We start from the raw sequence: 12,386 nt of genomic DNA, 5'->3' as shown, positions 1-12,386 counted from the left end.
GTTAAAATTCAACCCCCCTTCTCTTAGCCACTGATAACCATCATAACCGTTTCCACTCTTTTTGCACAATGTGAGTAACCACTAAAAATTAACTTCAAAGGAATTTAACTCTTCGATTGAGTACATCGACTAACTCTTGCTTTTCATTTCTCGACAAACCATTCTCGATACAGCTTTCATGCCTTGAAATAAAAGTCCATTATACTTTCGAGTATGTATTTTTCGAAACTAAATATTTTTTATCAACACATATTGTAGCGAAAATTGAAATTATTCATTAAAAAAATTGATTGTGGATCAAATTGAATGCTACCTGTCTTTTTGTTGTTGTTGATCTTTTTTTATTGTAAAAGTGAATGTTACCTGCTTTTTTTTCCAATAACTTGGTTTGTTCTTGATCCTTAATAAGAATGATTGAGGAAACTAACTTAGATTGGTCTAGTGGTAGTTTATTAGTTTGCTTAAGTAAATGTTGGTTCCGCCTTGTGTATATAGTAATCCATTATCCACTAATAAGCCCTTAAATGAAGTTCCGATTCGCGACAGATTAGTCCTTAACCTACTGGACTTAAAGAATATCGTGGGAAATTTTATCCAACCTTTCCCCTAATGTTTTCAATTTAATTAAAAGAGTAAAATATCGTTTTTGTCCCCAACGTTTGGTGTAAGTCTCAAAGTTGTCCTTAACATTTGAATCGTCCTATTTAAGTCCGTAATGTTTTATAATTGACTCAATGTTTTCCTGCCGTTAGGAATCTGTTAACGGAATTGACGGTGGGACAAAATTGAGACGGTTTTGAAATGTTAGGGACTTAAATAGGACGAAAACATTGGGGGCAAAAATGATACATAGAAATAAATTTTAATTTTATCCTTCACTAATATCAATTTTTTACGGTACATAGTTATTCAATTATTTTTTAATCACATTTAAGTAAATTACACTTAATCATATTACTTTGATTCTAAATAATTTTTTTTATAATTTTACTCTTAAAGATTTTTATTCATCATGAAATATTTGTTATCTATAGGTTGTACATCTGAGCTTGATGCCATCTTGGAAGGGGATAGCATTGCTGCTGTTAAGAAGCTTAAAGAGTCATTGCAGGATAGGGATTCTAAGTTGGAAAGACTTAGAGCTGATGTTAAGAGGGATTTGGAGGTTGGGATTGCTGAAAATGAAAGCTTGAAGGCAAGAGTTCCGAAATTAGAAGAAAAGGTGTTGGCGGCCTTTACTATGGGTTTTGATCGGGCTGTTGCCCAGATTGGTGTTGTCGGCACTGATGTCGACGTTAGCCTTCTAGATATTACGAAGATTGTTAGTGATGGACGATGAAACATTGGCCGAGAACCGATATGAAAGCGTATCGGTTGAGAAAAGGGCATATTAGACTATATTTTTGTGTTTTAGCCTTTTTTGAATCATAGTTGTATTTTGTTTGACTATGTTCCATGGAACTTATGAGAACGACTTAAGCGTTATTGACTTTTTGTTATTTGCTAACTTGGCTTTTGTGAATAGGAATTGTAATATTTATATTATTATTTGTAGATTTGTATACATGGAAATGATATAGGGTGGGGAACCTCATTAAAACCTCTCCAAGAAAAACCTAGGGTGGGAAAAACCTTGGAAGTAGGAAAAATAATACCTCTCCTTGCCTGTATCATTTTATAGTAAGTATCCTTTTAAAGATGACACATTTCAAATGCCAAGGACGTCTGTCCCTTGTACTGTTTGGAGCTTGTATGCTCTTTTTTCGATGATTCTCGAGATTTGGTAAGGGCCTTCCCATACTGCGGCAAGCTTTCCATGGGCTTGTGATTTCCTTGCTTCTTCTATTCGTCAGAGTACAAGGTATTGTTCAACAAACGATCTTGATTTGACATTTTTGTTGTACTTCCTTTGTATTATAACCTGCATCGGTTTATGTCTTAATTTTGCTTTGCATCTGTCCTCATCTATTGTAGCTAGCTCTATTTGCCTTATGTTGTTATTTTCGGCTGTTGATGTGAGTTCGGCCCGTCTGGATGTCATGGCGATCTCTACCGGGATCATGGCTTCTACCCCGTAAACAAGTCGAAAGGGTGTTTCTTGTGTTGTTGTTTGTTTTGTGGTGTTGTAGCTCTACAATATTTCGGGGATGAGATCGACCCATTCTCCTTTGGCATCGCTGAGCTTCTTCTTGAGTGCATTGAGAATGACTTTATTAGTAGCCTCGGCGAGTCTATTTGTTTGTGGGTGTTTCACTGATGAGAAATGATGTTTAATCCAAAATCCCTGCAAAAATTTTACCAAGTTTTAGTGGTGAATTGCCGACCATTGTCAGTAATAATAGCATGAGGTAGTCCGAAACAGCAAATAATATTTTTCCAAATAAACGATCGTACTTTATCGGCCCCTATCTTAGCTAAGGGTATAGCTTCAATCCATTTTGAGAAATAATCGATTGCTACAAGTAAATATTTTACCTGCCCGGGGGCTCTAGGGAATTGACCGAGGATGTCGAGTCCCCATTTATAGAATGACTAGCTTACCTCCGAGGTGTGCAAGAGCTTGGCTGGGTTGTGTATTAGTGGGGAGTATTTCTGGCAACTATCGCATCTTCTTACTTTTTCAATGCAGTCTTGTTTCATTGTTGGCCAATAATATCCTGCTCGGGCTATCTTTGATGTTAAGCTCATTCCACCTATGTGGTTCCCACATACTATCTCATGGACCTTGTCCATGACGACCTTGGCTTCATCTTTGCCTAGGCAACGTAAGAGTAGCTGGGAGAAACCTCTTTCGTATAGGTATGCCCCGATTAATGTGATGGACATGGCGCGCCTCGTAAATGCTTTCTTGTGATATAGATAAGATAGCTTTGTTGCTGAAGCTCAGTTCAGCAAGAGTTAACTGAGATATAACAGATTCATTCATGTTCTTCCTAATTGTTGCTAATTTTGATAAGGTGTCTGCTCGGGTATTTTGTTCCCGAGCTATGTGTATGATTTGTAATGAATGAAATTGAGGGATAAGATCTCTTACCATCGCATGATATTTTTCTAACAAGTGATCTTTTACCTAGAAGTGTCCTGTTACTTGCTGTACGACGAGTTGCGAGTCGCAATATACTGGAAGGTCTGTTATGTTTAGTGACTGAGCTAGTCGTAATCCGGCGAGCAATGCTTCATACTCAGCTTGATTGTTACTTGTTTAGAATGTGAATTTGATCGATTGTTCGATTTGTAGGTCGTGCTTGTTTGTAAGTAAGACACCTACTCCTGATCCTTCTGCATTTGAGGCCCTGTCGACGTATAGCTCCTAGGTATAGTGTTGTTGTGGTTGGTCCGTTAGCTCGGTTAAGAAATCTGCTAAGAATTGAGCCTTGATAGTTGTCCTTGGTTCGTAGGTTACATCGAATTCGGATAGTTCTATTGCCATTTGATGAGCCTTCCAGAAACCTCGGGCCTTGTAAGGATCTGCCGTAGAGGTTGGCTGGTTTTGACTATGATTTTGTTGCTTTGAAAATTATGCCTTAATCTCCTTGCTGTGAGTATTAACGCGTAAGCTAACTTTTCCATCAGTGGGTATCGGAGCTCAGTGTTTTGTAATGTTTTGCTGACGAAATATACTGGTTCTTGTTTGTCTTTTATTTGTGACAAGTATCGAGCTGACAGCGTTAGAAGAAATAGATAAATATAGAAATAAAGACTTACCCGAGCTTGGTTTCTGTAAGATCGGGGGAGAGGATAGAATTGTTTTCAGTTTCTGGAAAGCTGTTTCACACTCTGGGTTCCAATTGAACTTTTGTTGTTTCTTGAGTATGTTGAAAAAGTGTTTGTGAATGTGTGGATATTGTTGGTAAGAATCGAGATAATGCGTCTAGCCTGCCATTCAATTGTTGGACTTCCTTGATTGTCCGAGGACTCCTCATTTTGATAATTGCTTCACATTTCTCGCGGTTGGCTTCGATACCTCTGGAGGTAACATGAAGCTGAGGAAGTTGCCTCTTTTTACCCCGAAAGTGCACTTCTCGGGATTGAGCCTCATGTTGTGTTGCCTTACTTGTTTGAATATTTCTTCCAGGTCGGCATTGTGGTTGTGGTCTTTTTTTGACTTGACGACCATGTCGTCAACATATACCTCAAGGTTCCTTCCTATTTGCTTACTGAAAACCTTGTCCATGAGTTGTTGATAAGTGGCACCGGCATTCTCATGTCCAAAAGGCATAACATTATAACAATAATTTTCAAGTTCGGTGATGAAAGCTGTTTTATCCTTATCTTGTGGATGCATTAGAATCTAGTTATATCCAAAGTATGCGTCTAGAAAATTTAAGATAGTGTATCTTGATGCATTATCGACCAGTTTATCTATACATGGGAGGGGATAAGCGTCCTTAGGACATGCTTTGTTCAGGTTAGTAAAGTCTACACACATTTGCCACTTACCTGAGACTTTCCTTACTAGAACCACGTTAGAGAGCCGTGTTGTAAATCGTAATTCCTTTATGAATCCTGCTTGTAGGAGTTTTTAGGTCTCCTCGAGACATGCTGCTCTTTTCTCGTCTCCCATGTTTCGTTTCTTTTGGGATATAGGTCGAGCTCTAGGGTCGATTTGTAATTTGTGGCATATAAGGCTCGGGTCGATACTGGGCATATCTGTTGTCGTCCATACGAAGAGATCGGCATTATTTCGGAGCAGGTTGATGATTCGTTGTTTAGTCCCTGGAAAAAGAGAACAACTTATGTAATTGTAATGATTGTTATTGTCATCTAATGTTACCTTTGCAAGGTCATTTGTAGGTGCAGACCTGTCGTGGAGATCTTCTCTTGGATTAAGATCGGCTGTGTTCGAGATATTTGCCACATCATAGGTTCCCTTCTTTGATTTGGCCTTCTAGTTGGTTTCTGATCTTATTTTCAAGCTTTCATTGTAGCATTGATGAGCTTCGATGTGGTCGGAATGTATGGTGGCTATCTGGTCGTCTTGTACTTGAAACTTAACACATAGATGGATAGTGGATACAATGGCACCAAAGGAATTTAAAAAAGGTCTGCCCAGAATGATATTGTAAGGGCTAGTGCAGTCGATGACTAGGAATTGCACGTCTTTTGTTTTACTCAAGGGGTGGTTGCCTATGGTTATTTTTAGCCATACACTGCTGAGGATGGTAGCATTGTGTGTTCACTGAGTTTCATCTTCTTGAAAGTAGAGTAGAAGAGGACGTCGGCGCTGCTACCGGGGTCGAGCAGAACTTTCTTTACCAGGAGGTTCCCCGCCTGGATAGAAATGACGACGGGATCATCTAGGTTGTTGGCTCTTCCTTGGTAATCGGACGGCTCAAAATATATGTGGGATGTTTGTGGTTTGCAAATGATGGGCTCGGCCGTTCATTGGACCATTAGCATTTCTCGGTAACTGCGTTTTCATGCCAACTTTGTTTGTCCACCACTCACGAACCCCCCCAGAGATGCAATTGATAACTCCTTTTGTTGGTGGAGGTTGAAATCTGGTTTTGTCCGAGGTGTTTAGAGTTTGCTCTTGTTGCCGGTCGCTGGAGTTCTGCGAAGCTGGCCTTGTCTTACCAGTTATGTACTTGTCCAGGTGTCCTTGTTTAGCCAATCTTTATAGTAGGTCCTTGGCGATCACGCACTTGCCAGTTGTGTGGCCGAACTTTTGGTGGAAAGCGCATTGTTTCGACTTGTCGACATACCTCTGGTCTTGGTATGAACCGGCTCTGCTCAGTGGCTTTATTAGCTTGTTGTGTAATATTTCTTTAAGGATGTCTTCCCTTTTGGTATTGAACCTGGTGTATGAATCAAACTTCGGAGTTAGCTTAAAGGGTTTTTTAGAATCCTTGTTATGAGACTTGTCCTCTTCTTTTTTGAATACTTGTCTCTCGTTCCTCCGGATTTCACGTAGCTCTTTTATTTCAATTTGCCCTGTCATTTTATCTCGACATTCCTCCAATGTCTTTGGCTCTGCCACGGCGATGGCTTCCTGATATTTTCCAGGTCGAAGGCCGTTCTTAATTGCGTGCAATTGCACTTCTGAATTAAGGTCAGAAATTTTCATGGCCACTGTTGTGAAGCATGTCATATAGTCTTTCAAGATCTCGTGTTGTCCTTGTTTGATTGTGCTGAGGTAGTCCGAGTCTTGCACATAGATTTTGGAGGCTGCAAAATGATTGATGAACAACTTGGCGAACTCGTCGAAATTAGTTATGGAACCTGCAGGCAAATTGAAAAACCATAATAGGGCAGCTCTATCTAAAAAAGTGGGAAAAGATCGGCACAAAATGGGATCAGAGTCGCTATTGAGGAACATCATAGATTCAAATTTTGTGACATGAACTTTAGGATCTCCGATCCCTTTGTATGGTGCCAGAGTCATAGAGAGTGTAAAATTTTTAGGCAGTTTGAAACTCATTATTTCTTCAGAGAAAGAATTAGTTCGTCGTCTTCATGTTTTTGGGGGTGTTTTTCCTGTCTTTGCATTAGATTCTGATTGATGTTCCTCGTGTTGATCAGCATTCATCTTCTTGTTGACATTTTTCCTCTCGCCATTGTCTTGTAGCGTGGCTAACAGTGTTGGCGGCCATGAGGTCGGCATTGGTTCAAGGTGGTTGTTGAGTGTCTGACTGATCCGTCATGCTTCGGCTCCTAAGAAGAAAAAGGGAGTACAAGGTGGATATAGGGGCGTTATAAAAATTAAAGATGAGGCGAGGGCCCCACGGTGGGCACCAAATGTTCCGTGCGGAATGTGCTCCCGAGGTATAGCTCGGACTATGGCAAGTCAGCGACTCGGAAGTGTCCTTCTCGGAACCGGTGACCTCGGCGTTGAACCTGCAAAAAGGACTCCGCGCTCAAGTTAGTACTGAGTATAATAAACGAAAAAAAAAGCAAAAACAGAAATAAAGTATTGCAAAAGAGAAGTTGTTGCTATGATCAAGGATATCTTCAGTGTGTGTTTTTCTGATATCCTGACAAGGTTTGCTCGTTCGTTTAAATAGATGGTGAGCTAGGGAATATTCGTTAAGTTAACGTTTGAGTAGTACTCGACTTTTTAGGAATCGTCATTAAGGATTAGTTTGCGTGCTTTGAGTGGTACGAAATTCTCGGGGTGCGTAGAGTGTTTGTTTTAACTTGTTCTCGGTTGTTGGTTTGTTAGTCGAGGATATTGATAAGGTACAAATGATATTCATCAACCTAATATCTATAGAAAACACTTTCTACCTTCGAACGAAGGAGATCTATTAACTTCTACAAACTAATCTCATATTTTATATTTCTATCCTTTTACTTCTAAAATTCTATATATAAAACTAATCTCATATTTCATATTTCTATCCTTTTACTTCTAAAATTCTATATATAAATTTAAATTAGATCTTTTAAACACTTGCTAACTTGAGTATAAAATCTTTTGCAAGTATAACCTCACCTTTTCCCTATTCAACTCCGACCATAACTGTGGAAAAGCTTTTGATGAAAAAAACACTAACAAAATTATATCCCAAAAAATCCACTTCACTTCGACCACGTGCTCCACAAGAAAAGTTTCGATCAACAACAGACCATATCCTCAACGAACTATACGTCGGAGAAATGTTACGAACCCTGTAACAATTCTGATTCTTTTCCTGAAAAATAATATTTGAATCATTATTTTTGGCTTTTGTACTCGTTTAATGGTTTTTATAGTATAAAAAACAATTTTCTTAATTTTAATATCATCTTATCAATCATTTCTAATCTATAGAAGGAACTAATTCCAAAATTTACACGTCGTTATATTATCAAGTTTTCCTCCCAATTTTTTATAGTAAATTCTCTATATCCTATATCCGAGATTGATTCGTATTATATCTTGAGCTAGACATACAAGATAGAAGAAAGTCTTGAACAAAAGCATTATGTGTACACACATTCTACATTTCTACCTTAGATTTGGTCACTTCATACCAAACGTGAGTAAATGCAACATATTTCGTAGGAGTTTACTTCTCTCAGATTAACTTATGAGTTATGATACATCGTGCATGCACCAAATCAACAATTAAAAGAAACTCCTTCCTGTGTCTTGGCACTGAGAAAGCCACAGATCCATGTGTTCGACGATCTTTTGCCTTACTTTGCGAACTGCATCCGGTGAGGTGCAGTTCTGCTCGTTACCTGAAAAGCAACCAAGCACATTTGTGTCCAGCAGCATGAAAATAAAACTAAAATTATATAAATGCATTGGAGAAGGATCATAGTGAATATCTGATCATCCAATACAATTGCATCTCCTCATACAACGAAAAAAGTTGCATTTTCTAAATTGGCAGGCAAACGTTTAACGTGATGCATACCTTCAATGACCAAAGGAGACTGTGGACAACCTCGCATGTCAGTGCAATGGCCACAATTGTGACACGTGATGAGGTAGGAAGGCACTGAAACATTTAACAGAGATTTAGTAGCATTAAGCAAAAAGAAGTACAATAAACATAATAATAACTATGCAATGCAAATGAACCAGTCATTTTTCACACTAGGTAACACATCAAATATAAACTCATGTTCAACACTAGAGAGAAAACAGTTTTGACATACTGCAGAAGTGATGACAATAATGAAGAATTTATTGACTAAAATGATAAACTCACTGTCAGCCTCAGGGGATGAAGTTTGTTTGGATGCATGCCGCCAAGGATCCTGTGAGCCATTTGTAAATATTATTTTTGAACCTGTTCATACACATAAGAACCACAAAGGAATTTAAGGTGTGCCGGACAGACATAACATGCCATATAAAGGAAAAATTCATATTCAAAGTGATAAGTTCAGGTTTGGAATAATGGTAAATGGTAATAATCAAGGCCTGATCAAAATAATGTTTGGTCATCTAATGACATGAATGGTTCAGCAAAAGGAGATATACGGACTGTATAGATAGTGAAGTAGTAAATAGAGTTGAAGAAAATTAATAGTGATGTTTGATATAAATTCTGTAAAGATCACTGAACAAAGGGAAAGAAAATAAATAAAAAAAATGGTAAAAATAGACACAGGAAAATTTCTATACCAGCAATTTTTGTGCCACCATAGTATAAGTTAGTTGCATCCACTTCAGGAAAGACACCATGTCCAAATACATTTTTGCAAAGATCCAGATGATATCTGCAATGCATGAGAAATCAATTTGAACCAATTAACAAGATCACAAGAGAAAAAGATTTAATAGATACAAATATTCAATAATAACAAATGTATGTGCCTGTGCACGTAGATATAAAAATAGGATAACATCAAGGTACTTGCTTCGTGTCAACTATTGAGGAGCGGACACTATCATTTGAGGGAGCCACCTGAAAGTATGCAACTTCAGTGCAGACTTGAAACCACCATAATCGAGCAGAACTGTCATCATTAACGTCAGTGCGTTTCAAGAACTCCTGATCATAAATCTGTACATTGGTTCCGAAGGTCTCAACGTAGTAGTCTTTTACGTATTTGGCGTAAGCATCCTGGCATTTTGAAATTCGGGTTCCATTAGATTTTATCAAAGAAAATCGACACAACTGGACCCATGAGGGAGATCAGAGGCTTCTTAAGAAATGAATGTACTATTGAAAGAAGGCAGCCGTTGATTGCAACAGAAACAGGGTATTAAATTCAGCACATGAATGTGCTATTAAATGTAAACTTCTCTCTCTGAAAACTCAACACATGATCATGAATTTTAGATCACTAGAAAATTGCAGAGAAACAAAGAGAAAGAATATTAAATTCAAATGAAGATTTAAATAAAAAAAGGAACCAAAAAAGAAAAGGAAAAAAGAGTGATGTTTAACAGTTCCATAATATTCTGAAACAAAGAGCTGGACAGTAAAGCATACCACTAAATCTTCTCCTCCATTCTTTGCTTCAACTAGAGGCTTGCATAGTCTATCCGGATTTCCATATTGAAACTGAAATATTCAAAATCCAGGGAACAACATAGGGAATTTGAATACAGGAGATTGCAATGAATAAGAAAAACAGCAAGAATCATAACAATTACCGCTATAACAGCAGCATCAGCCACAAAATACATGAAGTCTCCATCAATGTCAAGCTACAAAATAAAGCAAAGGTCAACAAGCACCATTAGAGTCAGATTAGAAACTCTAGTTGTGAGCAAGATTCCTATCCTTGGACAAACTATAGTAAACTTTCTCTAAAAAACGGAGTAATGAAGTAAGAAAAACATACATCAGCAGCACCAAAAGATGCCTTCAGTGACCTTCCATTGATTGCAAGTTTTTGTTCAATAAGTTGAGTAGTTTCTTGTAATACTGCTTTACATTCAGGACCTGCAGACTCACCAATCTGCATGCAAAATATGGCACTCAATCAGAATTTGACTTAAATTAATAACGGGAGCAGTGAATGGTTTATATAAGATAGGCTTAAGAACAAAAGAAGATAGCCTCAAAATCAAAATCAAAATCAAAATCAAAATATGTACTTGCTGATCAAATTCTGTAAAATCAAATACAGCTTGAACAACTGCAGAACTTGCAAGACTTCCGCATGTTAGATGGGGGTACTTAAGACGGAACCATGCACTGAGTGCACCAGAATATGAGCCACCAAAAAAGAACCAGGAGCTTTCAACTTTTGTTCTATTAAGCTTTACATTCAAGGAATCCTGCACGAAAGTACCGCCAAAAACAAATAAAATGATAATGATTCCAATGAACACTTATTGAATGATGGGATTTGAATAATTTGTCTTTTTATCACGGAATTGTCTTAAACCATATTAACAGACCCTGCATGGTGCATGTGGAGGGGATGGGAACTAACCTGATAATACTGACGAAAAGCAGCCAAATCATTGAGTGCCTGCTTGGAAGAGAGATATTTCAAATTCTCCGTAGCTAGAGACTTAAATGGAGAACTCTTTCCGTAATAACGATGCTCAAGAGTAACCATAGCAGCTCCAAACTTCTTTGCCAATACCTATACACGTAATAAGGCATGAGAATTTGTTCATACCGGTAATTTTTCCCCCCTCAAAGTCACATCATTTTCTTAGGAGTAAACGAAAAGTTATCACGACATAGTGCCTATGTCAAAGCTACAACTTATGATCCTAACTTCAATATTCAATCTTCAATCTTCATCTACATTGACTAGAGTCTTGCCAGTGAAACATATAATAACAAACGAAAATGAACACTTACAGCAATATAATCATTAACAATCCCACCGCAGGGACCTTCACCGCATATTATCAAAAAGATAGGTCCATCAGGAATCCTGAAATAGTCAAGGAATTCATAGTATCGTTGCTGGAACTGACGGTGATCCTGCAATCAGTGCAAGCACAAGAAATATGCGCAATCAACACCATCGAAATTTCATAAATCAACTATTCTACACGCAAAAAATCAGTTACCAAATCAGCAACTCGATAGAATACATGTTTAAATACATGCATTGAGAGTGCGTGAAAGGACTTATGTATTTATATCTAAATACATACCAACTGATTTGTTCATAAATACAAGAAACATTTTGAACCCTAACAAGAGAAAATCAGCAAGAGCATATTTGAAATCTGTTTCTGTTTAAGATAAGAATAAAGTACAAAAATAGAAACACTAAGAAAATTAAAGAGAAGGAATATTTAGTGGAGAGAGAGGGGAGTACATAGGGAGAGTAGTGATCGAGGGTTTGATTGAACCAGAGTTCCTGACTGGAGAGGATCTTGGGAGGTTCTTCAGCGAACTTGCGGCTTCGGAGCAGCGTGATAGGAGGTGAAACACCGTAAGAAGCTTCCGGAAAATACAGAAAGAGGATAAAAGAAAACGCTGCTGACAAAGTCAACCATCTCCTCATGCTTCCTTTGCTTTGCTTAGCTACTTCTGCTTCTGCTTCAGGCCTTCAGCTAAACTTTCCTCTTTCAAAATAGAACGTGTGTCTTCACTCTTCACTCTTCACAAATGCTACGCAACTACGCATCGTGTCACACACTCCAACAAATCAAAGTTATCAAGCCAGTAAGCTACTATGGTTGGTGAGTCCTCCCATTGTCACACGTGCGCTTCATTAGTGCTATCAAGTGTTTTTTTTTTAATTTTTTTTATCAAAAATAAAGAGAATTAAACTCAGCTTCTAAATAACACGAAAAGACTATATTATTTAAATTATAATTTATTATTAAATTTATTTAAATATCTTATATCACTTGTGTATGTAATTCTAATTTATTTTATTTTAATATATATATTAAAAGTTTTATGTGTATATTATTATAGAAAGATGTTCACGTATTCCACAGTACGACTCTAGAATTTTTCTGTTCCAATCAATTTTACCATCAACATTTAATGTTAAAAATGAAACCGGTCCTGATTTAG

General features: G+C 37.6%; 2 protein-coding genes across 2 annotated transcripts; both read right to left on the bottom strand.

Annotated features, from left to right (window-relative positions):
• Positions 1-5,617: 5,617 nt before the first annotated feature.
• Positions 5,618-6,385, bottom strand: LOC107467247 (uncharacterized). Its single transcript, XM_016086285.1, has one exon. The coding sequence runs from the start codon at positions 6,383-6,385 to the stop codon at positions 5,618-5,620; it is 768 nt and encodes a 255-aa protein (XP_015941771.1).
• Positions 6,386-7,964: 1,579 nt separating this feature from the next.
• Positions 7,965-12,027, bottom strand: LOC107467435 (probable serine protease EDA2). The gene is made up of 12 exons (XM_016086534.3): positions 11,677-12,027; positions 11,208-11,333; positions 10,828-10,983; positions 10,487-10,669; positions 10,231-10,347; positions 10,040-10,093; positions 9,876-9,947; positions 9,298-9,503; positions 9,062-9,156; positions 8,643-8,723; positions 8,346-8,429; positions 7,965-8,166 (listed from the first exon to the last, which is right to left on the bottom strand). Exons 1-12 carry the CDS (start codon positions 11,863-11,865, stop codon positions 8,051-8,053), a joined length of 1,479 nt encoding a protein of 492 aa, XP_015942020.1. The 5' UTR covers positions 11,866-12,027; the 3' UTR covers positions 7,965-8,050.
• Between the last annotated feature and the right edge of the window lie 359 nt (positions 12,028-12,386).

The sequence above is a fragment of the Arachis duranensis genome, chromosome 9, assembly GCF_000817695.3.
Source record: "Arachis duranensis cultivar V14167 chromosome 9, aradu.V14167.gnm2.J7QH, whole genome shotgun sequence".
Classification (NCBI taxonomy): domain Eukaryota; kingdom Viridiplantae; phylum Streptophyta; class Magnoliopsida; order Fabales; family Fabaceae; genus Arachis; species Arachis duranensis.
Note: the sequence above shows the minus strand (reverse complement) of the source record. Positions and strands in the feature narration are given on the sequence as shown.